Here is a 25,964-nt window from a genome sequence, read left to right as displayed (position 1 = left end):
TGCAAACCTTGATTCACTCATTACCTTAATGGTCACCTCTTTTTCTGCAATCCGGATGGTCACAGAAGCTTGGAAGACATGGTTTTCAGTCATCTTCTCCACTCTCACAACCTCTTCAGGAAGCACAGAGCTTCTTGAATCTTGGAGTTCAAAGCGCTGTAAAATTACCAGAAAGACATGTAATTTACTTTTTATTTTAGTATTAATGTTGGATATCTGGAAGGTTCCATCTTAATTAGAACTGAAACCCACTCTATGTTATAAAAATAAAGGTAAAAAAATTAATGAGAATTTTTCCCCCTATTTTTACAGATACCATTCATTCTGCTTAAGCTAATTACTAAGGTGATATGAAAATAGTCCCTAAAATTTACTAAATGCCAAGAAATGGAATCGCTGAGTTCCTGATCTGGTAGAAGTTTGCAGCCTAGAATGCTTGATAATCGAAGGTTCCAGTTTCCTAGAAAAGGATAATGAGACTCTTGAAAACATGCTAAAGGAAATTAAAATAAGGCCTATATCAGTTCATTTCTTAAATCAACCGAAGCTAATAGCTGCCTGGACACCAGTCTGCTGATTGCTGGTGTGGTTAGTTTAACTGATTACAATAAAGTATAACAATCAATCTTCCACAGTATCTGGCACAGTGTCTTCTACAGTGTAGGTTCTCAATATTTGTCAAACTGGATTTAAAAGGCCCAGACCATTGATTCTTTCTCCATGTAGGCCAATGATCAATGTTCTAACACTAGGTTACATCCCCTAATCCCAGCTCGTTATATAAAAAATGCACACAGAGAACACAAATAAGTATATGAAAAATGAGGATACTAATTGAAAATTAATTAAATCCTATGCCCTACTAAGAGCAGTATGTTCAATGTGAGGAGCTTAACTCATTTTTAGTGTTAAACAGGCAGAAATTATTCCCCCCAAATCCTACAATACTTTTAGAACATTATCACTATAGTGAAAGAGTTGAAACTCAATGAAAGAACAGATTACTGCTTATTCAACAGAATGACTCAACTCTAGAAAACATATTTTGGGGAAGAAAATTATTTTCAACTTCAACACTGTAAACATAACAGCCCAGATCATGTCTTTATTGCAGTGTCTTAAGTACTCAAGACAATCATTCCTCTTCCCAAGCCTAAGAAAAATTGTTTATTTGTGCTACCATAAAAAACATAAGTTTTATACTTTACACGATTTATATATGCAAACTCCCATGGTGTCACACAATGTGGTAGGAATTGCTTCCATGCTGTAGACAAATAACAATCATTGACACCATAATTTCATGCCCAAAAAAAAAAGGGTACACTGTATTTTAAGGAGGTTCAATTGGAAAGGAGTAAAGCCTTAGCCAAGTAATTAAATTCATTGGAATTCAGAACCTACACTCATTAAATTCTAAGAAAATATATATATGAGCTTAAAGGTATGTTTTCACTCTAGCCATAGTAATGTCAGTTTAACTTGATAATAGGGTTAATGTCAGAGCATTTATATTCCAGAAATGAACACTAATGCCTTGAACCACACTTGCTGTACTGGTTATGTCCTTATAAATAATTCAAACTAAAATATTTCAGTAGAATAAAAATAGTAGGCTAGAATACACTAAAATAGGAAAAGAACTCAAGGTGCAAGGTGAGTTACCATTTGTTGGCATAGGAAATTTAAAGACTCTTAATCAAAAAGGAAATTGAGGAGTAAACCAGATATATAATTCTTCACACAATTAAGGCGAGAAAAGACAATCACTTTTTCTTCTCTTACATAAGTAACAAAATTCCCCTTTTTCCTTTTTTTTTTAAAACTCTACAATCAGATTTGAAATAATTCCTGTTTGTAACATGGACCCTCAATCAGTGCTCTATGTTCCCCTTAATTATAAAGGTCAAAATAAAGGCCAAACAAAATGAAGCAGCACTGACTACTTTCTTTTGAAAACTCAACTCTTTAAAGGTATTCTATAACTTTATAGAATTTGTATGACTAATTTTGAAATTAGAGACCAGAAACGCATCAAAGTGTTTTCTTAGTAAAAATGAAGACCTTTGTTCATAACGGACTTATCTAGACACTGAATACCTTCTCCTGGTCATGTCACAAAACTTTACATTGCTTCATTTTATCAGAACTCTGACATTTTCTTCTACCCTATGTACCCTTGTTCCCAAGGCAGTGGACTTTGTGCTGATGGGCATCTAGGGAGCTCATCTGTAATCACAGCCTCTTTTCTTAAACACTAGGTACTCTATTTCAATGACCAATGCCAAAGTAGCTCAGATGTTAATTAAATCAAAGATGAGTTCTAGTTCTGTTTTTCAGAGCCTGGAATGAATCTTTGAGTGAACTATACAGTCAGACTGGTAGTTTCCTAACTCCTTGAGCATAGGAATTAATTTCCCCATTTCCAAATGGTTCCTCATTATCTCCTTAACATCCTTCCACCTTCTCCTCTTTCCCCTCCCTCTCCCTCACCCTTTCTCACACACACAGCAAACCCCTTTCTTCCCTTTCATCAGTGGCTGCTATTTCACTGTCCCTAGCCCTGCTTCTATTCTTTGCTGTCTCTTCTACTTCCCTTTGCCTCTTTATTGACCATTACTTTCCCCTTGCTTCTTTATGTTTTTCTTTTAGATTCTGCCCCTAACTATACTTTTTAGCATTTATGAGGAATGGCTTTTTGTTGGTTTTATTTTGTTATTATTATTATTGACATCACCAGTCAATGAAAATACTGTTTCTTGGGTTGGCTGATATATGAAATAAAATCCCACTGAAGTAACTAGAATCTATTGTTCCACTCTTCTGAGCCCTTCTCACTATTATTAGCTGCATAGAGAGTACTTCTGTACTCCCAAAGACCCTGTGTATTCTTTGGGATAAGGGAGAAACTAACACCATTCCATATGTCAAATTCTGGCCTCCAGAAAATGAAGGGCCTATACACAAGACCACAACAGCTTAGTGTTCACATTCTACCTTCTCCTTAGAAATCTATACACCTTGACCCAAACTGTGTAAGAAAAACAAAAACAGTCTTTCATAAAAAGGAATTATTTGGGGTGAGTCAATGACTCTCTGCCAAGGGTCCGCTTGAAGTGGCTCCCACTGGCCAAAACCTGGGATAATTTTAGCATCAAAATAAATGACGATAGTAATCAATTATAACCCACTGAATAAAATAGGGATCCATAAGTGCATATTGATATAAATGAATAAATAAATACATGGAGGAGAATAAAAAGCTCTTCCTTAGTGTAGAATGCCTACTAATAAATGCAGAAGGAATGTTTATGCCCCATTACTGACATGACAATGCCTCCACATGTGGAAAAGAAGAGAAGACAAGGGAAAGAAAGAAAGATAGAGAAAGAAAAGTGGGAAAGAAGGGTAAGAGAGAGATGAGAAGAAGGGAAAAGAAGGGACAAGAAGAGAAAATGGGAAAGGTAAGGAAAGAAAGTGAAGCAGATACATACTTTTTTCTTTTTAACATCGTTATTGGAGTATAATTGCTCTACAATGGTGTGTTAGCTTCTGCTTTATAACAAAGTGAATCAGCTATACACATACATATATCCTCATCAGATACTTACTTTTAAAACAACTTCCACAGCCATCTTCCCTTCATGTCCTAGTAAAACAGTGTACGGGTAAAGCCACCGGATTGCATGTTCGATTGACATCATAGGAAAGGAATCCTATTTAGGAGGAAAAATACATAGGAATGAAGAACACCTAAAATAATCACAGAAAATTTAACCAAAATGTACCTATGACATTGAAATTGCATTATAAACAATACCCAATAAGTTTCTCATGTTTTCCAGAAGTCTACAAAAGCAAATATTCATTGTTTCCTCTTCCTGTTCCACACCCTTTCCCTTGGTAAACTCACCCACTCTCATCTTTCAGCTGCCGTGTATGTGTTGATGGCTCCCATGTCTCTGTCTCCAGTCCTGACCTTTTTCTTGAGCTCTAGACCTAAACTCTCAATTGCCCATTAGATGTGACTCTATGGATATCCCATAGACTCCCATTCAGCATGTCTGAAACTACATGTCTGAACACATTTCCCTATCCTACTCCTTGCAAAGTACCTTCTCTTTTTCCTCTACTCCTAATCTGAGTTAATCTCATCCACATACTCCTAGCTTCACTGTTATAACTACAAAGTTAGAAAGTGTTCATTATCCTCAAATCCTTCCCCCCAAATTGCTTTCCCAATTCGGTTTACCCTACTTTAAAAAGTCTACTAACAAGGACAACTAGGGAAATTTCAATATGGACTGTCTATTAGATGACATTACAGAATTATTGTTAACATGCTGAGGGTGTGATAACAGTGTTCTGGTTATGTAGAAGAATGTTCTAATTCTTAGAAGTTGCATACTGAAGTACTTAAGAATACTGATTACAATTTACTTTCAGAATTGTTTAGAAAAAAAAAAGTGCAAACAAAAGTGGCAATATGTTAAAAGTTGGTGATTCTAGTTAAAGGGATTATGGATTTATGTTTTGCTATTTTTGAACTTTTTCTTAGATCTGAGAATTGTCAAAGTAAAAAGTTCCAAGGAAAAAACAAAAAGAATGAAAAGTAGAAGATGTGATAAATAGGAGGAAAATTGCTGTTCCAGATGTATAGAACAGTGTAAACAATACCTGGGAAACCTAACTCACTGACCCTCAGGAAACGTAAAATAAAAAGCAACAAGAGATTAAAAATAACTCTCTTGTCTAAGTGGTGTCACTGCTACCTTGGATTATGCTCTCCTTAGCAGAGTCTCCTACCTGTTCCCTGTGCATCCACGCTCCCCCCACCTCACCTCGCTGCCAGCAGAGGTGTCTTCCTCCAACATACATCTGATTGCCACACATCCCATCTACTTAATAATGTCTAATGGGCCACTTCTTCCACACCAGAAAATCCAGCCAACTTCACTCACCATGCAAAACACTTCACAATAAGGTCCTAACCTTTCTCTTTGGCACACATGCTGGCTCCAGTGATACAATTTATTATCATTCTCCGAAAAACACACCAGGCCCTTTTGTAATTTAACAACTTTGGCCCATGCTGTTCCCTCTGCCTGGGGAACACTCCAGACACTACTGTCATGACCTTCGTGAAACTGTGGTGGACAGCATCTGTTTTCCACCAAATCCCCTCACCCATTTTCCTCCTTCATGTGCCTCCCAGCTTTCCCTTCCAACAGCCAGCTGCTGCAGGTCTTTCAGAGAAAACTGCCCTTGAGCTCCTGGAGCCAGCTTGGCTCCCAGAGTGGGAGAGCAGCTAGTGCCTGGGAACATGTGCCCCCTGGGACGATTACTAACCAGTGAGACTGATGGTGCTGAGTGCGAAAGTCCCAGCTCCCCTGCCTCAGGTTGGGGCGAGTCTGAGGCATGACTTACACTGCCGCAGACCTCTGCATGATCAAGTAGAAGTCCTCCTTCCCTCTGTGGAACTTTCACCTGAGCTGCGTGTCTACCTTCCCCCGTCCAAGGCTGTAAGCTCTTTAAGGACTCAGAACACATCACTGGTCTCTGCACAGTTTCCTGGGCTGCACAGCAAATTAATCTCAGGCCTTGCAATATTTATAGAAGAGTATAACAAGGCAAATGGAAATGATTAATCTCCAAGGGTTAACTTTTAAGTTTTCTTTGCCACATTTGGGTATACCAGTCATTAATTTATTTTATACATACCAGGATTTGAACTGCGGCTGGTAAACTATCTAAAGGAAAATCTGGAAGTCCAAGAGTAGAAGATTCTTGGGAACAGAGAGTGGTAGCAAAGGATAAGAGTTGAGAAATTCTAGGGGAAAACAAGAAGTGATATTAAATTTTATTCTAATAGTTATAATACATAAAATCTGTTAAATATAAAATAGCTGGGCCAATTTAATTAATCGAAAAAGTTGACATCCACTACTTAATTCTTAGGGAATAGTCCCATATTATAATATTCCATTTCAAACTCAGAAGCTGATTAGGTTCACAGATGTATTTCTTAAATCTGTCCCAATATGTGAGGTTTTTCATAACCTGGCCCAAAACTACTCTGCCAGCGTCACTTCTCACCTTTCTCCATCTAAATCCAAACTCCAGCCTCCGGGAGCTTTTCATAGACCCAAGAATAAGGCATATACTCTCATGCCATGCTTTAAAAACTTTTTCTTAGAATTCCTTAATTTCATTCTCTATCAGTCAAAAGCCTACTCATTCTTTAGGACCCATCTCAAATGCCAATGCCTTTGTGAAGCCCTTACAAAGTCTCAACCCCAACATCCCCCAATACTCTGAAATTATGGTCCTTACCACACTGTGTTAAAGTAAGGTATTTATACACATATCTGTAAACTCTACTAGATCTTGAGTTTCTTGCCATCAAAGATCATGTCTTATTAACTTTATCATCAGCTGGTTCCATAACTACTGAAAAATTCTTCAAACAGTTGTTGAATGAATGAATGAATCAGTTGATCAATGAATGGGCAAAACAAATTCAATGTTAAGTGTCCATATATATATCTGAAATACTTACTTTTCAGCAGAAACATTGGCTCCAACTGAATACAACAGTTTAAGTTGGTCCTAAAATAACATAAAACATATCAAATTGACTAATAAGGAATGTAACATTAAATGCAAATGTTTGACAGACATAATTCAACCTTTTAATTAAACAGACACTATGTAATTAATAGCAAAAAATCATTTCTTGATACATGTCATTTCTAAAAGAAGAGTTGGTCTTTTTAAAAAATCTTTCAGACAAATAATACCACAATAACTTTTCTTTCTAATTTCCAGAGATTTTCTTTACCTTTATATCCATTTTTCTTTCCATCAACTACTGAGGGGGACATCCACAAACATAGTAATATTTTTATAGTAATTGAATTTATTATAAACAGGAAAACTATTTAAAAAATAAATTATCCTTAAGGGAAGAGGGGCAAGATGGAAGAGGGGATTAAGAGATACAAGCTACTACGTATAAAATAAGCTACAAGCACAGGGAATGTAGCCAATATTTTAGAATAACTTTAAATGAAGTATAATCTATGAAAATATCGAATCACTATGTTGAACACCTGAAACTAATATTGTAAATCAACTATACTTCAATTAAAAATAAATAAAAATTTAAAAATAAAATAAATTATCCTTGTTCCTACTTACCTGGAAGGGTAGATAATAAATATCTCTAGCTTGAAATCGCGACCGGAGCGGGGGATCTAATGGATTCCCAGAGTACCTAGGTACTGGCAAGCCCAAGGCGATCACTCGGAAATCTTCACTAACTCGGACAATCTTCCAAGCATCCAATTCTGTTTTGGTATGATCCTAAAAGAGTAAGAAATCAAAAATTGCAGCATAATGATAGAGATCACAACTGCAAGAGCCAGGCTAAGGAATTTATGTCCTGACTGCTGGGTAAACTGTATTTGAGAATGCTCTCGAAGCCAAACTGTCAAGGAAGGGAGCAAAGTGGAATCAGGAACAGGATACCAGGGAAGGCTCACAAAATGAAGACTGGTGTTTGAAAGGAGAAGCATCCAGGAACAAAGGTGATGTGGGTCAGATCTCTAAACCCTAGTCAATAACACAAAGGAACAGTCGAAGAGCAAGGAAAATAAACTGGTTCAAGCTAGAAGTCATAAAATGGTACTTCTAGAGGGGTAGACCACCAGCAGAGCAGAGACTGCCCAGGGACCTTCAATAAATAACTATGTTTATGGATATATTTCTACCAAGGTATGTTAATAATAATAAGTAACATTCTTTGAAAACTTAATACATGATAAGCACTTTCCATGAATTTTTCTCATTTAATTTTCACCAGAATCCAAATAGACATTTAATTCCTTTTCATGGATGAATAAACTGACGTTCAAAGGAGTTACATAACTTGCCCACATTCCTGCAACTACCATATGGTGGAGCTGAGACCGGAAACAGCGTAGATTTTGGAGTCACAGATCCTGGCTCTAGTGCTTGGTGCACATTCTAGCTAAGTGACCAAAAACTTGTTATCATACCCTCTGAGCCTCAATTTTCTCATGTATAAAGTGGAAATAATATCACCGATATTACTATGGCTGTTACGAAAGTTAAACGTGATAATGCATGTGAAAATGAAAGTAACTGGTCCACAGCAGTCACCTATTAAATGTCATACCTTCCTTCTCTGCCTGACCCTTCCAATGGCTCTTCACTGTTCTTCAGCCTTTGAAGAGCCCCCCCGGTCCCTTGCTGTTGTCCTCTTTATACCCTCTTGTATCACAGCATCTAAAGACTTCATTGCACTTATTCATTAATTCAACAAATAGTCATTGAGCACCTACCATGTGCCAGGCATTGTTCTAAAGTTTGAGATAACAACAATGACAAAATTCCTGGCCTAGTGAAAGTATGATCTAGTAGAGGGAGGCAGACAATGAGCTAAAAACATAAGTAAATAAATCATGTGGGATATTAGAAGACTCTGTGGAAAAATATAGAGCAGAGTAAAGGAGTATGGGGGCAGAGGGCACATTGAAGTATTTAATAAAAGGGTGAGGGCAGGCTTCATTGGTAATACAGGCAGACCTCGGAGATACTGCAGGTTCGGTTTCAGACCACCACAATAAAACACATACCGCAATAAAGTGAGTCACAAAACTTTTTTGGTTTTCCAGTTCGTACAAAAGTTACGTTTACACTACACTGTAGTCTATTAAGTATGCAATAGCGTTACGTCTAAAACATGCACATACCTTAATTAAAAAATACTTTATTGCTAAAAAATGCTAACCATCTTCTGAGCCTTGAGTGAGTAGTCAGCTTTGCGCTCGTAGAGGATCTTGCCTCGGTGTTGGTGGCTGCTGAAGGCTGGGATGGCCGTGGCAGTTCCCTAAAATAAGGCCACAGGGAAGCTCGCTGCATCAATTGACTCTGTAGCAGGCACTGCTGTTTGATAGTATTTGACCCACAGTAGAACTTCCTTCAAAATTGGAGTCAATCCTCTCGAACCCTGCTTCTGCTTTATCAACTAAGTTTATGTTCTAAATTCTAAATCATATGTTGTCATTTTAACAACCTTCATGGCCTCTTCATCAGGAGCAGATTCCATCTCAAGAAACCATTTTCTTTGCTCATCCATAGCAAGCAACTCCATGAGATTGCAGCAGTTCAGTCACATCTTTAGGTTCCACTTCTAATTCTAGTTTTCTTGCTATTTCTGTCACCTCTGCAGTTACCTCTTCCACTGAACTCTTGAACGTCTCAAAGTCATCCATGAGAGTTGGAGTCAACTTCTTCCAAACTCCTGTTAATGTTGATATTTTGATCTCTTCCTATGAATCATAAATGTCCTTAATGGCATCTACAATAGCAAATCCTTTCCAGAAGGTTTTCAATTTAGTTTGCCCAGATATGTCAGAGGAATTACTATGGCAGCTATACCCTTACAAAATGTATTGCTTAAATAATAAGACTTGAAAGTCGAAATTACTCCTTGATCCATGGACTGTAGAATGAATGTTGTGTTAGCAGGCATGAAAACAACGTGAATTTCATTGTACATCTCCATCAGAGCTCTTGGGTGACCAGACGCATTGTCAGTGAACAGTAATATCTTGAAAGGAATTTTTTTTCTGAGCAGTGGGTCTCAACAGTGAGCTTAACAATAAACCATGCTGTAAACAGATGTGCTATCACCCAGGCTTTGTTGTTCCATTTATAGAGCACAGGCAGAGTAGATGTAACATAATTCTTAAAGGCCCTAGGATTTTCAGAATGGTAAACGAACATTAGCTTCAACTTAAAGTCACCAGCTGCATTAGCCCCTAACAAGAGAAGTCAGCCTGTCCTTTGAAGCTCTGAAGACAGACATCGACTTCTCTCTAGCTATGAAAGTCCTAGATGGCATCTTCTTCCAATAAAAGGCTGTTTCATCTACACAGAAACTCTGATGTTTGGTGTAGCCACCTTCATTAATTATCTTAGCTAAATCTTATGGATAACTTGCTACAGCTTCTACATAAGCACTTGCTGCTTCACTTTGCACTTTTATGTTATGGACACAGCTTCTTTCCTTAAAACCTCATGAACCAACCTCTGCTAACTTCAAATTTTTCTTCTGCAGTTTCCTCACCTCTCTCAGCCTTCAAAGAATTGAAGAGAGTTAGGACCTTCCTCTGGATTAGGCTTTGGCTTAAGGGAATGTTGTGGCTGGTGTGATCTTCTATCCAGACCACTAAAATTTTCTTCAGCAATAAGGCTGTTTCTCTTTCTTACCATTTGTGTGTTCACTGGAGTAACACTTTTACTTTCCTGCATGAACTTTTCCTTTGCATTCACAACTTGGCTAACTGGAGCAAGAGGCCTAGTTTTTGGCCTGTCTCAGCTTTCAACATGCCTTCCTCATTAAGCTTAATCACTTCTAGCTTTTGATTTAAAGTGAGAGACAAGTGACTTTTCCTTTCACTTGAACACTTAGAGGCCACTGTAGGATTATAAATTGCCCTAATTTCAATATTGTTGTGTCTCAGGGAATAGGGAGGCCCAAGAAAAGGGACACAGAGTGGGGAACGAACAGCTGATCAGTGGAGCTGTCAGAACACACATTTATTGATGAAGTTCACCATCTTACACGGGTGTGGTTCGAGGAGCCCCAAAACAACTGCAATAGTAACGTCAAAGATCAGTGATCACAGATCACCATAACAAATATAATAACAATGAAAAAGTTTGAAATATTGTTACAATTACCAAATTGCAACACAGAGACATGAAGTAAGCAAATGCTGTTAGAAAAATGGTGCCCACTGATTTGTTTGATGCAGGAACTTTCAATTCGTAAATAACACCATATCTGCAAAGCACACTAGAGTGAAGTGCAATGTAACAAGGAATGCCTGTATTACATTTGAGCAGACTTGAAAGGGGTAGAGGAATGAGCCAGGAAGATATCTGGGAGACAACCATTCCAGAAGAGCAAAGTGCCCGTGCAAAGCACTGATAAGATAGGATAATGCATATCCAGCAGTTTATGGTACAATAAAAAGAATACTAGCAGCTGGAGTGGAATGAAAAAGGAGAAGGATAGAAGGAGATAAGGCCAAAGAGGCAGTAATGGCCCAGATCACCCAAGACCCTGTATTCCATTGTGAGGATTTTAGATTATATTCTGAGTAGAGCAGGAAGGCATTAGAGGTTTATAGCAGAGGAATGACCTGTTCTGCCTCGTGTTTTAAAGCGATCACTAACTGCCCTGGGGGAGCCAGGATGGAAGCAGGGGTTCCAGTTGCGAAGTTCTTACAAACAACTCAGGCAGGTGATGCTGGTAGTTGGGACCTTCAGGGTATCTTTAAATATTTTACTCATTTCTGTCAATATCTACTGGGCTTTGAGCTTCTTGAACCCAACAAGTGGACTTTATTCAGCTTTGTCTTCCTGGTGCCCAGCACAGTCTAGAAGCTATTAGGCTTGTTGAGAGAAACAAGAGAAGGGAAAAAGAAGATGGAAAAGGAGGGAGAAAGGGAACAAGAATTAAAAGGAGAAAAAAGAAAGAATAGTTATTAGATAGGCAAACAGAAGTAAAAATCTGGGAGGTCTTCTAACGTGATGTGGAAAACAGAAGGGCCATACAAAACTGCAAACGCATGACTGACTTCAGGCAGTTGCCCAAGATACGCGCCACCTGAACATTTGTCCTCGTTCTGACACAATCATGTCTTATACAACAAGTGGCCAACCCACAGCTCAACAGCTAAGACAAAGCAGTCAAATTTTTCTTTTCTTACTTGGAGAAGTTTGTCGTAACGCTCGGCAGACATCAGGAAGCGTCCATCTTCAAGCTGCATCTCCCTATTTTCCAGCAAGTTGTTCAAAACAGGAAGGACATTCCTCTCCGCCTTTTCCAAGCCTTCCAAAACGAGAGTTCTACCTTCTGTGGCTGCACGAACTGCACACTATTTCCAAGAAACAAAAGCAATATGAGACTATCAAACACAGCGGAGCATGGCCTGATTTTACTTGTAATGCAAATTAAACTGTGGTTCTTATTATAGGGACCGGGAGTCAGGAAAGCTGGGTTCTAGATCGTGGTTTTGCTTTTCCTGCCAATATGATATTAAGCAAGTGATTTTCTCTCTTTAGGCCTGCTTTCCCGTTTGTAAAATGAAGCGATTAGCAGAGGTGGTCTCTAAGGCTCCTTTCAGCTGTAAATTTTACTTAAAAAAAATTTTTTTTAACATCTTTATTGGAGTATAATTGCTTTACATTGCTGTGCTAGTTTCTGCTTTATAACAAAGTGAATCAGCTATACATATACATATATCCCCATATCTCCTCCCTCTTGCGTCTCCCTCCCACCCTCCCTATCCCATCCCTCTAGGTGGTCACAAAGCACCCAGCTGATCTCCCTGTGCCATGCGGCTACTTCTCATTTCAGCTGTAACATTTTAGATATATCCCCAATGAAACAGAAAACTGAGAGCTATCTTTGGATCAGTAATGCAATTAAGGAAGCAGATTCCTTAACTATTGATAGAAACGAGAAATGAAGATTACAATCTGCCCTACCAAGATTTTTGTGAAGATCAGATAAACTAAGTGAGAACACGTGCAGACTGTGAGGTTTTATTTAATTTCTTTATTTATTTTTAATTTTTTTTTTAAATTTCAGCTTTATTGAGGTATAATTGACATATAAATTTATAAGTTATTTGATTATAACACAGTATTATTAACTATAACCCCATGCTGTACATTAGATCCCGAGAATTTATTCATCAAATAACTGGAAGTTTGTACCCTTTGAGCAACATGTCCCCACATCCCCCATTCCCCAGTCCCTGGTAACCACCATTCTAGTCTGTTTTCATGAGTTTGGCTGTTTTAGATTCTACATATAAGTGATATCATATGGTATTTGTTTTTCTTTTTTTTAAATAGAGAAATGCAAATCAAAACTACAATGAGATATCACCTCACATCACTCAGAATGCCCATATCATCACAACATCTACAAACAATAAATGCTGGAGAGGGTGTGGAGAAAAGGGAACCCTCTTGCACGGTTGGTGGACATGTAAATTGATACAGCCACTATGGAGAACAGTATGGAGGTTCCCTAAAAAACTAAAAATAGAACTACCATGTGACCCAGCAATTCCACTACTGGGCATATACCTAGAGGAAACCATAATTCAGAGACACATGCACCCCAATGTTCACGGCAGCACTATTTATAATAGCCAGGACATGGAAACCACCTAAATGTCCATCAACAGAGGAATGGATAAAGAAGATATGGGTCAGAGGACCTCCAGGATGGCGGAGGAGTAAGATATGGAGATCACCTTCCTCCCCACAAATACATCAAAAATACATCTACGTGTGGAACAACTCCTACAGAACACCTACTGGACGCTGGCAGAAGACCTCAGACCTCCCAAAAGGCAAGAAACTCCCCTCGTACCTGGGTAGGGCAAAAGAAAAAAGAAAAAACAGAGACAAAAGAATAGGGACGGGACCTGCACCCGTGGGAGGGAGCTGTGAAGGAGGAAAAGTTTCCACACACTGGGAAGCCCCTTCACTGGCGGAGATGGGGGCTGGGTGCAGGGTAAGCTTTGGAGCCGTGGAGGAGAGTGCAGCAACAGGGGTGCGGAGGGCAAAGTGAAGAGATTCCCGCACAGAGGATCGGTGCCAACCAGCACTCACCAGCCCGAGAGGCTTGTCTGCTCACCCGCCGGGACGGGTGTGGGCTGGGAGCTGAGGCTCGAGCTTCGGAGGTCAGATCCCAGGGAGAGGACTGGGGTTGGCTGCGTGAACACAGCCTGAAGGGGCTAGTGTGCCACAGCTAGCCGGGAGGGGGTCCAGGAAAAACTCTGGAGCTGCCTAAGAGTCAGATACCATTGTTTCCGGGTGCGTGAGAAGAGGGGATTCAGAACACCGCCTAAATGAGCTTCAGAGAAGGGCACGAGCCACAGCTATCAGTGCGGACACCAGAGACGGGCATGAGACGCTAACACTGCTGCTGCAGCCACCAAGAATCCTGCATGCAAGCACAGGTCACTCTCCACACCTCCCCTCCCAGGAGTCTGTGCAGCCCGCCACTGCCAGGGTCCCGTGATCCAGCGACAAGTTCCCGGAGAGAACACACAGCACGCCTCAGGCTGTTGCAAGGTCACGCCAGGCTCTGCCACCGCAGGCAGGCCCTGCATTCCGTACCCCTCCTTGAGTGAGGCAGAGCCCCCTAATCAGCCGCTCCTTTAACCCCCTCCTGTCTGGGCGAACAACAGACATCAGAGGGCAACCTACATGCAGAAGCAGGGCCAAATCCAAACCTGAACCCCAGGAGCTACGCGAACAAGAAGAGAAAGGGAAATTTCTCCATGCAGCCCCAGGAGCAGAGGATGAAATCTTCACAATCAACTTGATGTACCCTGCATCTGTGGAATACCTGAACAGACAATGAATCATCCCAAAATTGAGGCAGTGGACTTTGGGAGCAAATGTAGACTTGGGGTTTGCTGTATGCAACTGAATAGTTTATGAGTTTTATGTTTATCTTAGTTTTAGTGCTTGCTATCATTGGTGGATTTGTTTATTGGTTTGGTTGATCTCTTCTTTTTTTTATTTTAATAATTTTTTAAATTTTTTACTTTAATAACTTTATTTTATTTTATTTTATTTTTTTCTTGCTTGCTTTTTTTTCTCTCTTTTCTTCTGAGCCGTGTGGCTGACAGGGTCTTGGTACTCTGGCCTGGTGTCAGGCCTGAGCCTCTGAGGTGGGAGAGCCAAGTTCAGGACATTGGACCACCAGAGACCTCCCAGCCACACGTAATATCAATCGGCGAGAGTTCTCCCAGAGATCTCCGTCTCAACGCTAAGACCCAGCTCCACTCAATAACCAGCAAGCTCCAGTGCTGGACACCACATGCCAAACAACTAGCAAGACAGGAACACAACCCCACCCATTAGTAGAGAGGCTGCCTAAAATCATACAAAGTTCACACACACCAAAACACACCACCGGATGCGGGCCTGCCCAGCAGAAAGACAGGATCCAGCCTCATCCACCAGAACACAGGCACCAGTCCCCTCCACCAGGAAGCCTACATAACCCACTGAACCAACCTTACCCACTGGGGGCAGACATCAAACACAATGGGAACTACAAACCTGCAGCCTGCAAAACAGAGACCCCAAAACACAGTAAGTTAAGCAAAATGAGAAGACAGAGAAATATGCAGCAGATGAAGAAGCAAAGTAAAAACCCACCAGACCAAACAAATGGAGAGGAAATAGGCAGTCTACCTGAAAAAGAATTCACAGTAATGATAGTAAAGATGATCCAAAATCTTGGAAATAGAATGGAGAAAATACAAGAAATGTTTAACAAGGAACTAGAAGAACTAAAGAGCAAACAAACAATGATGAACAACACAACTAATGAAATTAAAAATTCTCTAGAAGGAATCAATAGAAGAATAACCGAGGCAGAAGAACAGATAAGGGACTGGGAAGATAAAATATTGGAAATAACTACTGCAGAGCTGAATAAAGAAAAAAGAATGAAAAGAATTGAGGACAGTCTCAGAAACCTCTGGGACAACATTAAACCCACCAACATTTGAATTATAGGGGTCCCAGAGGAAGAAGAGAAAAAGAAAGGGACTGAGAAAATATTTGAAGAGATTATAGTTGAGAACTTCCCTAACATGGGAAAGGAAATAGTCAATCAAGTCGAAGAAGCGCAGAGAGGCCCATACAGGATAAATCCAAGGAGGAACATGCCAAGACACATATTAATCAAACTATCAAAAATTAAATACAAAGAAAAAATATTGAAAGCAGCAAGGCAAAAGCATAAATAACATACAAGGGAATCCCCATAAGGTTAACAGCTGATCTTTCAGCAGAAACTCTGCAAACCAGAAGGGAGTGGCAGGACATATTTAAAGTGATGAAAGGGAAAAACCTAAAACCAAGATTACTCCACCCAGCAAGAATCTCATTCAGATTCAATGGAGAAATTAAAACCTTTACAGACGAGCAAAAGCTAAGAGAATTCAGCACCACCAAACCAGCTTTACAACAAATGCTAAAGGAACTTCTCTAGGCAGGAAACACAAGAGAAGGAAAAGAGCTACAATAACAAACCCAAAACAATTAAGAAAATGGTAATAGGAATATACATATTGATAACTACCTTAAACGTAAAGGATTAAATGCTCCAACCAAAAGGCATAGACTGGCTGAATGGATACAAAAACAAGACCCGCGTATATGCTCTACAACAGACCCACTTCAGACCTAGGGATACTTACAGACTGAAAGTCAGGGGCTGGAAAAAGATATTCCATGCAAATGGAAATCAAAAGAAAGCTGGAGTAGCAATTCTCATACCAGACAAAACAGACTTTAAAATAAAGACTATTACAAGAGACAGAGAGGACACTAAGAATCATCAAGGGATCAATCCCAGAAGAAGATATAACAATTGTGAATATTTAAGCACCCAACACAGGAGCACCTCAGTACATAAAACAAATGCTAACAGCCATAAAAGGGGAAATCAACAGTAACACAATCTTGTAGGGGACTTTAACACCCCACTTTCACCAATGGACAGATCATCCAAAATGAAAATAAATACAGAAACACAAGCTTTAAATGATACATTAAACAAGATGGACTTAATTGATTTTTATAGGACATTCCATCCAAAAACAACAGAATACACTTTCTTCTCAAGTGCTTATGGAACATTCTCCAAGATACACCATATCTTGGGTCAAAAATCAAGCCTTGGTAAATTTAAGAAAATTGAAATTGTATCAAGTATCTTTCCGACCACAACATTATGAGACTAGATATCAATTACAGAAAAAAAATCTGTAAAAAATACAAACAGATGGAGGCTAAAAAATACACTACTAAATAACCAAGAGATCACTGAAGAAATCAAAGAGGAAATTTTAAAAAACCTACAAACAAATGACAATGAAAATACGACGACCAAAAGCCTATGGGATGCAGCAAAAGCAGTTCTAAGAGGGAGGTCTATAGCAATACAATCCTACCGCAAGACACAAGAAAAATCTCAAATAAACAACCTAACCTTACACCTAAAGCAATTAGAGAAAGAAGAACAAAAAAAACCCAGAAAGTTAACAGAAGGAAAGAAATCATAAAGATCACATCAGAAATAAATGAAAAAGAAATGAAGGAAACAATAGCAAAGATCAATAAAACTAAAAGCTGGTTCTTTGAGAAGATAAAAAAAATTGATAAACCATTAGCCAGATTCAGCAAGAAAAAAAGGAAAACAACTCAACAGAATTAGAAATGAAAATGGAGAAGTAACAACTGACACTGCAGAAATACAAAGGATCATGAGAGATTACTACAAGCAACTACATGCCAATAAAATGGACAACCTGGAAGAAATGGACCAATTCTTAGAAAAGCATAACTGCCCAAGACTGAACCAGTAAGAAATAGGCAACATAAACAGACCAATCACAAGCACTGAAACTGAAACTGGGATTAAAAATCTTCCAACAAACAAAAGCCCAGGACCAGATGGCTTCACAGGAGAATTCTACCAATCATTTAGAGAAGAGCTAACATCTATCCTGCTCAAACTCTTCCAAAATATAGCAGAGGGAGGAACACTCCCAAAATCATTCTACGAGGCCACCATCACCCTGATACCAAAACCAGACAAAGATGTCAAAAGAAAAGAAAACTACAGGCCAATATCACTGATGAACATAGATGCAAAAATCCTCAACAAAATACTAGAAAACAGAATCCAACAGCACATTAAAAGGATCATACACCATGATGAAGTAGGGTTAATCCCAGGAATGCAAGGATTCCTCAATATCCGCAAATCAACCAATGTGATACACCATATTATCAAACTGAAGGATAAAAACCATATGATCATCTCAACAGATGCAGAAAAAGCTTTCGACAAAATTCAACACCTATTTATGGTAAAAACCCTCCAAAAAGTAGGCATAGAAGGAACTTACCTCAACATAATAAAGTCCATATATGACAAAACCACAGCCAACATCATTCTCAAAGGTGAAAAACTGAAAGCATTTCCTCTAAGATCAGGAACAAGACAAGGTTGTCCACTGTTACCACTATTATTCAACATAGTTTTGGAAGATTTAGCCACAGCAATCAGAGAAGAAAAAGAAATAAAAGGAATCCAAATGGGAAAAGAAGAAGTAAAGCTGTCACTGTTTTCAGATGACATGGTACTACACATAGAGATTCCTAAAGATGCTACCAGAAAACTACTAGAGCTAATCAATGAATTTGGTAAAGTAGCAGGATAAAAAATTAATGCACAGAAATCTCTTACATTACTATACACTAATGATGAAAAATCTGAAAGAAAAATTAAGGAAACACTCCCATTTACCATTGCAACAAAAAGAATAAAATACCTAGGGATAAATCTACCTAAGGAGACAAAAGACCTGTATGCAGAAAACTATAGGACACTGATGAAAGAAATTAAACATGATACAAATAAATGGAGAGATATACCATGTTCTTGGATTGGAAGAATCAACATTGTGAAAACGACTACACTACCCAAAGCAATCTACAGATTCAATGCAATCCCTATCAAACTACCAATGGCATTTTTCACAGAACAAGAACAAAAAATTGCACAATTTGTATGGAAACACAAAAGACCCCGAATAGCCAAAGCAATCTTGAGAAAGAAAAACAGAGCTGGAGGAATCAGGCCCCTGGACTTCCGACTATACTACAAAGCTACAGTAATCAAGACAGTATGGTACTGGCACAAAAACAGAAATACTGGTCAATGGAACAGGATAGAAAGCCCAGAGATAACCCCACACACATATGGTCACCTTACCTTTGATAATGGAGGCAAGAATATACAATGGAGAAAAGACAGCTTATTCAATAAGTGCTGCTGGGAAAACTGGACAACTACATGTAAAAGAATGGAATTAGAACACTCCCTAACACCATACACAAAAATAAACTCAAAATGGATTAAAGACCTAAATGTAAGGCCAGACACTATCAAACTCTTAGAGGAAAACATAGGCAGAACACTCTATGACATAAATCACAGCAAGATCCTTTTTGACCCAACTCCTAGAGAAATGGAAATAAAAAGAAAAATAAACAAATGGGACCCAATGAAACTTAAAAGCTTTTGCACAGCAAAGGAAACCATAAACAAGACCAAAAGACAACCCTCAGAATGGGAGAAAATATTTGCAAATGAAGCAACTGACAAAGGATTAATCTCCAAGATTTACAAGCAGCTCATGCAGCTCAATAACAAAAAAACAAACAACCCAATCCAAAAATGGGCAGAAGACCTAAATAGACATTTCTCCAAAGAAGATATACAGATTGCCAACAGACACATGAAAGAATGCTCAACATCATTAATCATTAGAGAAATGCAAATCAAAACTACAATGAGATATCATCTCACACTGGTCAGAATGGCCATCATCAAAAAATCTAGAAACAATAAATGCTGGAGAGGGTGTGGAGAAAAGGGAACCCTCTTGCACTGTTGGTGGGAATGTAAATTGATATAGCCACTATGGAGAACAGTATGGAGGTCCCTTAAAAAACTAAAAATAGAACTACCATATGACCCAGCAATCCCACTACTGGGCATATACCCTGAGAAAACCATAATTCAAAAAGAGTCATGTACCAAAATGTTCATTGCAGGTCTATTTACAATAGCCAGGACATGGAAGCAACCTAAGTGTCCATCATCGGATGAATGGATAAAGAAGATGTGGCACATATATACAATGGAATATTACTCAGCCATAAAAAGAAATGAAACTGAGTTATTTGTAGTGAGGTGGATGGACCTAGAGTCTGTCATACAGAGTGAAGTAAGTCAGAAAGAGAGAAACAAATACCATATGCTAACACATATATATGGAATCTAAAAAAAAAATGGTTATGAAGAACCTAGGGGCAGGACAGGAATAAAGACAGAGACATAGAGAATGGACTTGAGGACACAGGGAGGGATAAGGGTAAGCTAGGACGAAGTGAGAGAGTGACACTGACATATATACACAACCAAACGTAAAATAGATAGATAGTGGGAAGCAGCTGCATAGCACAGGGAGATCAGCTCGGTGCTTTGTGACCACCTAGAGGGGTGCGATAGGAAAGGTGGGAGGGAGATGCAAGAGGGAGGGGATATGGGGATATATGTATACATATAGCTGATTCACTTTGCTGTACAGTAGAAACTAACACAACATTGTAAAGCAACTATACTCCAATAAAAATTTAAAGAAAAAGAAAAAAAGACTGCGATGTTTTAAATGAGTCACCATCAAAACGGATTCAGATTTAGTGTCATGTTCGATGCTGACAACATTAACAACTTATCAAAACAGAAAAGAGTCAGGTTTCACATTGGCCTACGGCAGGTTGATCATAACCATAGTCCTATAAGTCTTCCAAGTTTAAGCAACTTAGAAATAGAGAAAAATAGGAAATAAAGTAGGCCCCAAATGGTAAGAAGCGGGAAAAATATAATTTTTAAAAAAGTACTAAAGATGTGAAAAAAAATCTTTCTTTAACTGATAGATGCTGAACAAAATAGAAAAATCTACTTTTTGGTCAAAATGCTTGAAAATCTGCTTTAAAAAAAAAAAAAGGAAATCTTGCAACTTCCCTGGTGGTCCTGTGGCTAAGTCTCCATGCTCCCAATGCAGGGGCCCCGGGTTCGATCCCTGGTCAGGGAACTAGATCCCGCATGCCTCAACTAAGGATCCCGCATACCACAATTAAAGATCCTGCATGCCGCAACTAAAAGATCCCGCATGTGGCAATGAAGATCCCACGTGCTGCAACTAAGACCTGGCGCAGCCAAATAAATAAATATTAAAAAAAAAGAAAAAAAAGAAAACCTCAATGACATTTCTCCTGTGTACTTAACAACATGACTAGGATTAATGCTGTTAAATTTATGTTATCACTCTCTCCTTAAAAGTCTCCTTTTTTGGTCTTTATGGCACTGTATTCTCTTAAAAAAAACTTTCTTTTCTGCCTGCCCATTCCATGTAGGTGGTGCCAGAAGTACATCTTTAACCCCAAACTCTTCTTACTCTGTAAGGTCTGGCCTGAGTAATCATACTTAATCACATAGTTGCAACCACCACTGTTATGCTAACGACTCTCAACCTCAGGTTCCCCCAAGCCCCACCACATAGTCCTGTCACATGGATGTCTCCAACCAGACTCTAGAAGCACCTCAGGCTCTCTTGTACAACAGTGAACACATCAGATTTTCCCCCAAACCTTCTCTTTCTCTTATCTTTCTATTTAAGGTGGGAGCACCATTCACCCATGCCAGGTCCTTGATTCCTATCTCATCTCCTACATTCAATTTATCACCATGTCCTGCTGATTGGACTTCTTTAATATTTCTGGAACTCATTCCTTCTACCACTCCTCTAGTTCAGGCCCTGCTTAAGTCTCAGATCTCCTCCCTTCTAAGTCCAAGCTCCTTAACTTAACATACATGTCTATCACAGTATGGCATTTATCATTCCAGTACTTTTCCTTATATTAGTTGCCACACACGTGGTATTTTTATAACAGTGAACTGGTTGAGATTTCCCCCAGGCTTATATATACCATACTGCTTTACTAGAAAAATCTGTCTGTTTTACACTGACCCCTTTGCTTAAAATTTAATTTTCCCTATAGTAATTCGCCACCAAACAACCTGAATATCTGAAGGGAGGAAAAAGACTATCTCTATTTTTTTTAGAGAGACTAAATATACAAAGAAATTTCTCAAATAGCAAAGCATTGACTTTCCAACTGTGCAAAAAAAACAGGCATTGTTTAATCAAGCCTCCTTTTAATAAGCTGTTGAATTTTGCAGTATATTGCAGAATTCATTTCAAGTGTCTATGTACTATCATAAAAAAATAAACTTTTATGAAAACCACAATTGGACTCAAGATGATCATCCTATTTTAAAAATAAGATCAATTCATGAATAAACCTACAAAACTGACTATCTTGAGGTAGCAGCTTTATTTTTTTTAAATGCATGGATAGAAGTGACTTAGTAGCTCCTAAAGAGCAAAAAAAATAAGAATCTCATTTTTGCTAGTTGAGAAAAGGACAAATCTATAGAAATGGCTTCTGGAACATTAAAAATAAAACATAAACTACTTCTTATAAAAATTCATGTTTCAGCTAAGGTCTCAATTAAGCTTTCTTTCACAGGAATCTATTTACTCCAAGAAAACACAGCTCATAATAAAAAGAAACTCAGCTATATCTCAATTAAAAAAAAGAAAAGAAAAGAAAGAAAACTAAGTTATCACAACTTGTGGCAATATTACATTTAAAAAGCTAAAATTTTTTATCAATCTTAGTTATAGAACAGACTAAATATTGTATTTAACTTTTAAACATTTCATAGAGATGAAAATACATATTCTCTGAGATAAAACTAGAGATATGTATATCAAAATTTAGTGGTTTCCCAACTGTGGGCCAGGGAAGAGAGAACAGAAGCAGAAGTCAAATACACAAAGGATTCCTTTCATCTATCTTAATGGAGTTAGGTGCTGTGATCATATAGTTGAAAAGGAGTGATGGATAGAAAAAGATCTCTTGAAAACCTGATAAATAAATGCTGCACCTCTTCTCCAGAGTAAAATGCACACAGGTATATGTCTACAATAGAGACCTCAAGTTAAGAACCTCTACCCTGAAAGAGGGTTAGAAATAGGAAGTCACCATTTGGCACACACCATAGTAATAACTGTTGGAAGCAACAATCATCAATGGATGGTAAAATTAGTGGGTAAGAGTATGACGAGAAACAGGATATTTGCAAAGACTCAAGAACATCTCCCCCAACAAGATATTTATAAGCGACAAAGGGAAAAAATAACACAGCAGTGAAGGAACCTGGTAGATACCACCTTAACCAAGTGATCAGTTAACATACAGTAATGAGATGTATCAATTTCATGTACTAAGCTTCTAATATGACACCCCTAAAAGGGCACAACATCTCTTCTATAGTATTATTGCTAAAAAAAAAAAAAAAAAAATGCATGATCTTAATCAAATCACGAGGAAACATCAGACAAACCCATACCGAGCAACATTCTACAAAATAACTGGCCATGAAGAGAAGAAGGGAGGGGCCTGTTGCTAGAAAGGGAGATGGAGCTGGGGACAGTGTAGCAGCAGTCATTTATTTTAATGATGCAAAGACTTGAGCATATTCAAATGATGAGGAGGAGGAACTTTGTCTCTGACAAAGTATCACTCCTACCCTTACAAGACTAGCTCTCTGTACTCTGAGCTTATGGCATTCCCTCTCACCTCCTCCAAAATCTTCCGTCAACTATCCCATATCTTATTTGCATTTTCAGATTCCTTTTCTTCTACATACATGTCTGTACTTTAAGAAAATCTACAGTCTTCTGATACCTCTTAATATGCTCCCATTTTCCTCTCCTTTATTTTCAAGCCTCTTGAAAATAGTCCACATACTAACTGCCTCTAATACGCATCCATCACCCTTATTTTACTGAAATTGCTCACTTGAAAGTACCAAAAATAAAACTGCAAAAAATCAAGCTTTTTCTTGATCTTCATGTTCTCCTGTCCTTCAATCCTCTTCCGTTGATCCTCTCTTGTGCTTTATCTTCTATGAACATTTACCAGGTTGGTTTCCCCTTGGCTTTCCCCAGCCCTCCCTCTGCCTCCTGTCCTCTAAAAGGCAAGTGTTTCCCAAGATTTTATTCTTAACCTTTCCCCCACTCTTTTCTCATTGGTTATTCCACTGGCAAAGATCAAACCTACACCCACAAATTCTTATTCATTCATTGAGTATTAATTACATGGCAGGTGCTCTGTTATCTGCTATGTTAAGTATAACAACAATAGGTAAGACTTTTCCATTTTCTTTATTTCATTATTCTTGAGGAATATACTGTGTGACCCTAGCCTTTCTCCTGAGCTCCATGCTCACATTTCCAAATACCTTTAAAAAATATCTCCATATGGATTGTTCAAACTCAACAGGCTTAATCAAATCAAGCTCATGACTTCTTCCCTAAACCAGGCCCTTTTCCTAATGTCTACTTCAATTAAAGTTTCACTGATTCTCCTGCCATCCGGGATTCATTACTTCTGATTCCTCAAACAATATAAGTGTAACCTCTAAATATCTCATGCATCCATGAACTCTCTTCATTCTCACTGCCACCGTTCCAATGGGAGCCTTCATTATTTCCTGCTTCTTTACTAAAAGAGCTAATTGGAGCAGGCACCATATCTCAATATGTCTAGTCCTCAGTTGTCCTTAAGGTGATGAAATTTTACCTGCTGGAAAACAGGGACTGAATCACGCCATCTATAACATCTATTTCAGCAGCAAGATACATGATTACATGATTTACCGCAACTTTATTAAGAATATTTTTTAAAATCCTCCCATTGGGACTTCCCTGGTGGCGCAGTGGTTAAGAATCCACCTGCCAATGCAGGGGACACCGGTTCGATCCCTGACCCAGGAACATTCCACATGCTGTGGAGCAACTAAGCCCGTGCACCACAACTAGTGAGCCTGCGCTCTAGAGCCCGCGAGCCACAACTACTGAAGTCTGCGCACTCTAGGGCTTGCGTGCTGCAACTACTGAAGCCCACATGCCTAGAGCCCGTGCTCTGCAACAAGAGAAGTCACCGCAACGAGAAGCCGGCGCACTGCAACAAAGAGTAGCTCCTGCTCGCCACAACTAGAGAAAGCCCATGCGCAGCAACAAAGACCCAACGTAGCCAAAAATTAAATAAATAAATAAATATTGTAAAATTAAATAATAATAAATCCTCCCATAAATAACGAAGTCCTACTGTATAGCCCAGGGAACTATACTCAATACCCTGTGATAAACCATAATGGAAAAGAGTATAAAAAAAGAATGTCTGTATATGTATAACTGAGTCACTTTGCTGTACAGCAGAGATTGGCACAGCACTGTAAATCAACTCTACTTCAATAAAAAAAATAAAATTTAATTTTAAAAAATCCAAACTTTTTTCTTATTAATTCAATGTTAAATTATTTATTTATTTTATACAACATTTAATTGGCAATGAGGATGGATGCTTTATACTGCAATTGGATTCAAAGATAAGAATATGAAAAGAGGATTATAAACTTATAAGAGTGGTATAATTTTTTAGGAAAAAATGAAAGAAAATCGACGTGCAAAAGATCACCCAAGATTTTTAACTTTCCTCCCAACTTGCCCTTTGGTAATGTAGTTATATACCCAGAGCATATGCAAATTAAAAATTTTTAAGGTAGGCAAAATTATTGGCTAAAAGGAGAAAACGTTACTATTTTAGTATCTCTTTGCTTCCTGATTCTTTCTTAAAATAGTCTATAAAATGATTAAAATACTTTAATCAGTACTGTCAAACTTTATTAATGCAGTCTGTTCATATTTGTAAAGAAGGATGTTAAAAACAACTGAATAGCAAATCCATTAAGTACTTTAATATATCAGCAACACTTTGTACCAGACTATAAATCTCAGACTTAACAGGAGATGCTGGAGAGAAAAAAGTGTTACAAGTTTTGGGCCCAAGAAAGGCCCAAGCATCTTAACCTCCTTGCATTAATGCCCCCTTTGCCCTCTGTCTGCTCAGCACTTAAGTGTGGAACCACAACACTGAAGTTTTCCTAGTTCTCTCATATACCTGTTTAATCTTCCCAGCAGGATTCTTAGGTCTTCAAGGAGTGAGAACCCTGGTTTTTTATGTCATGTTGGTGCAAAACTGGCTCACAGCAGGCTTTTAGTGTTTATGGAATGAAAATGTAACCATTCAGTTAAAAGATGCTGTTACGTAAG

The 25,964-nt window shown here is 38.5% G+C and overlaps 1 protein-coding gene across 2 annotated transcripts in view; it reads right to left on the bottom strand.

Moving 5' to 3' along the window:
* Positions 1-25,964, bottom strand: part of VWA8 (von Willebrand factor A domain containing 8) — a 360,366-nt gene that overhangs the window by 281,755 nt on the left and 52,647 nt on the right. For both annotated transcript variants that reach the window (XM_059902829.1, XM_059902830.1), the window contains exons 5-10: positions 11,808-11,975; positions 7,201-7,365; positions 6,560-6,609; positions 5,722-5,830; positions 3,612-3,716; positions 25-156 (exon numbers count right to left, since the gene is read on the bottom strand). In XM_059902829.1, coding sequence (XP_059758812.1) covers positions 25-156; positions 3,612-3,716; positions 5,722-5,830; positions 6,560-6,609; positions 7,201-7,365; positions 11,808-11,975 — 729 coding nt within the window. The remainder of the gene's footprint in view (positions 1-24; positions 157-3,611; positions 3,717-5,721; positions 5,831-6,559; positions 6,610-7,200; positions 7,366-11,807; positions 11,976-25,964) is intronic.

The sequence above is a fragment of the Balaenoptera ricei genome, chromosome 18 (assembly GCF_028023285.1).
Source record: "Balaenoptera ricei isolate mBalRic1 chromosome 18, mBalRic1.hap2, whole genome shotgun sequence".
In the NCBI taxonomy this organism is placed as follows: Eukaryota; Metazoa; Chordata; class Mammalia; order Artiodactyla; family Balaenopteridae; genus Balaenoptera; species Balaenoptera ricei.
Note: the sequence above shows the minus strand (reverse complement) of the source record. Positions and strands in the feature narration are given on the sequence as shown.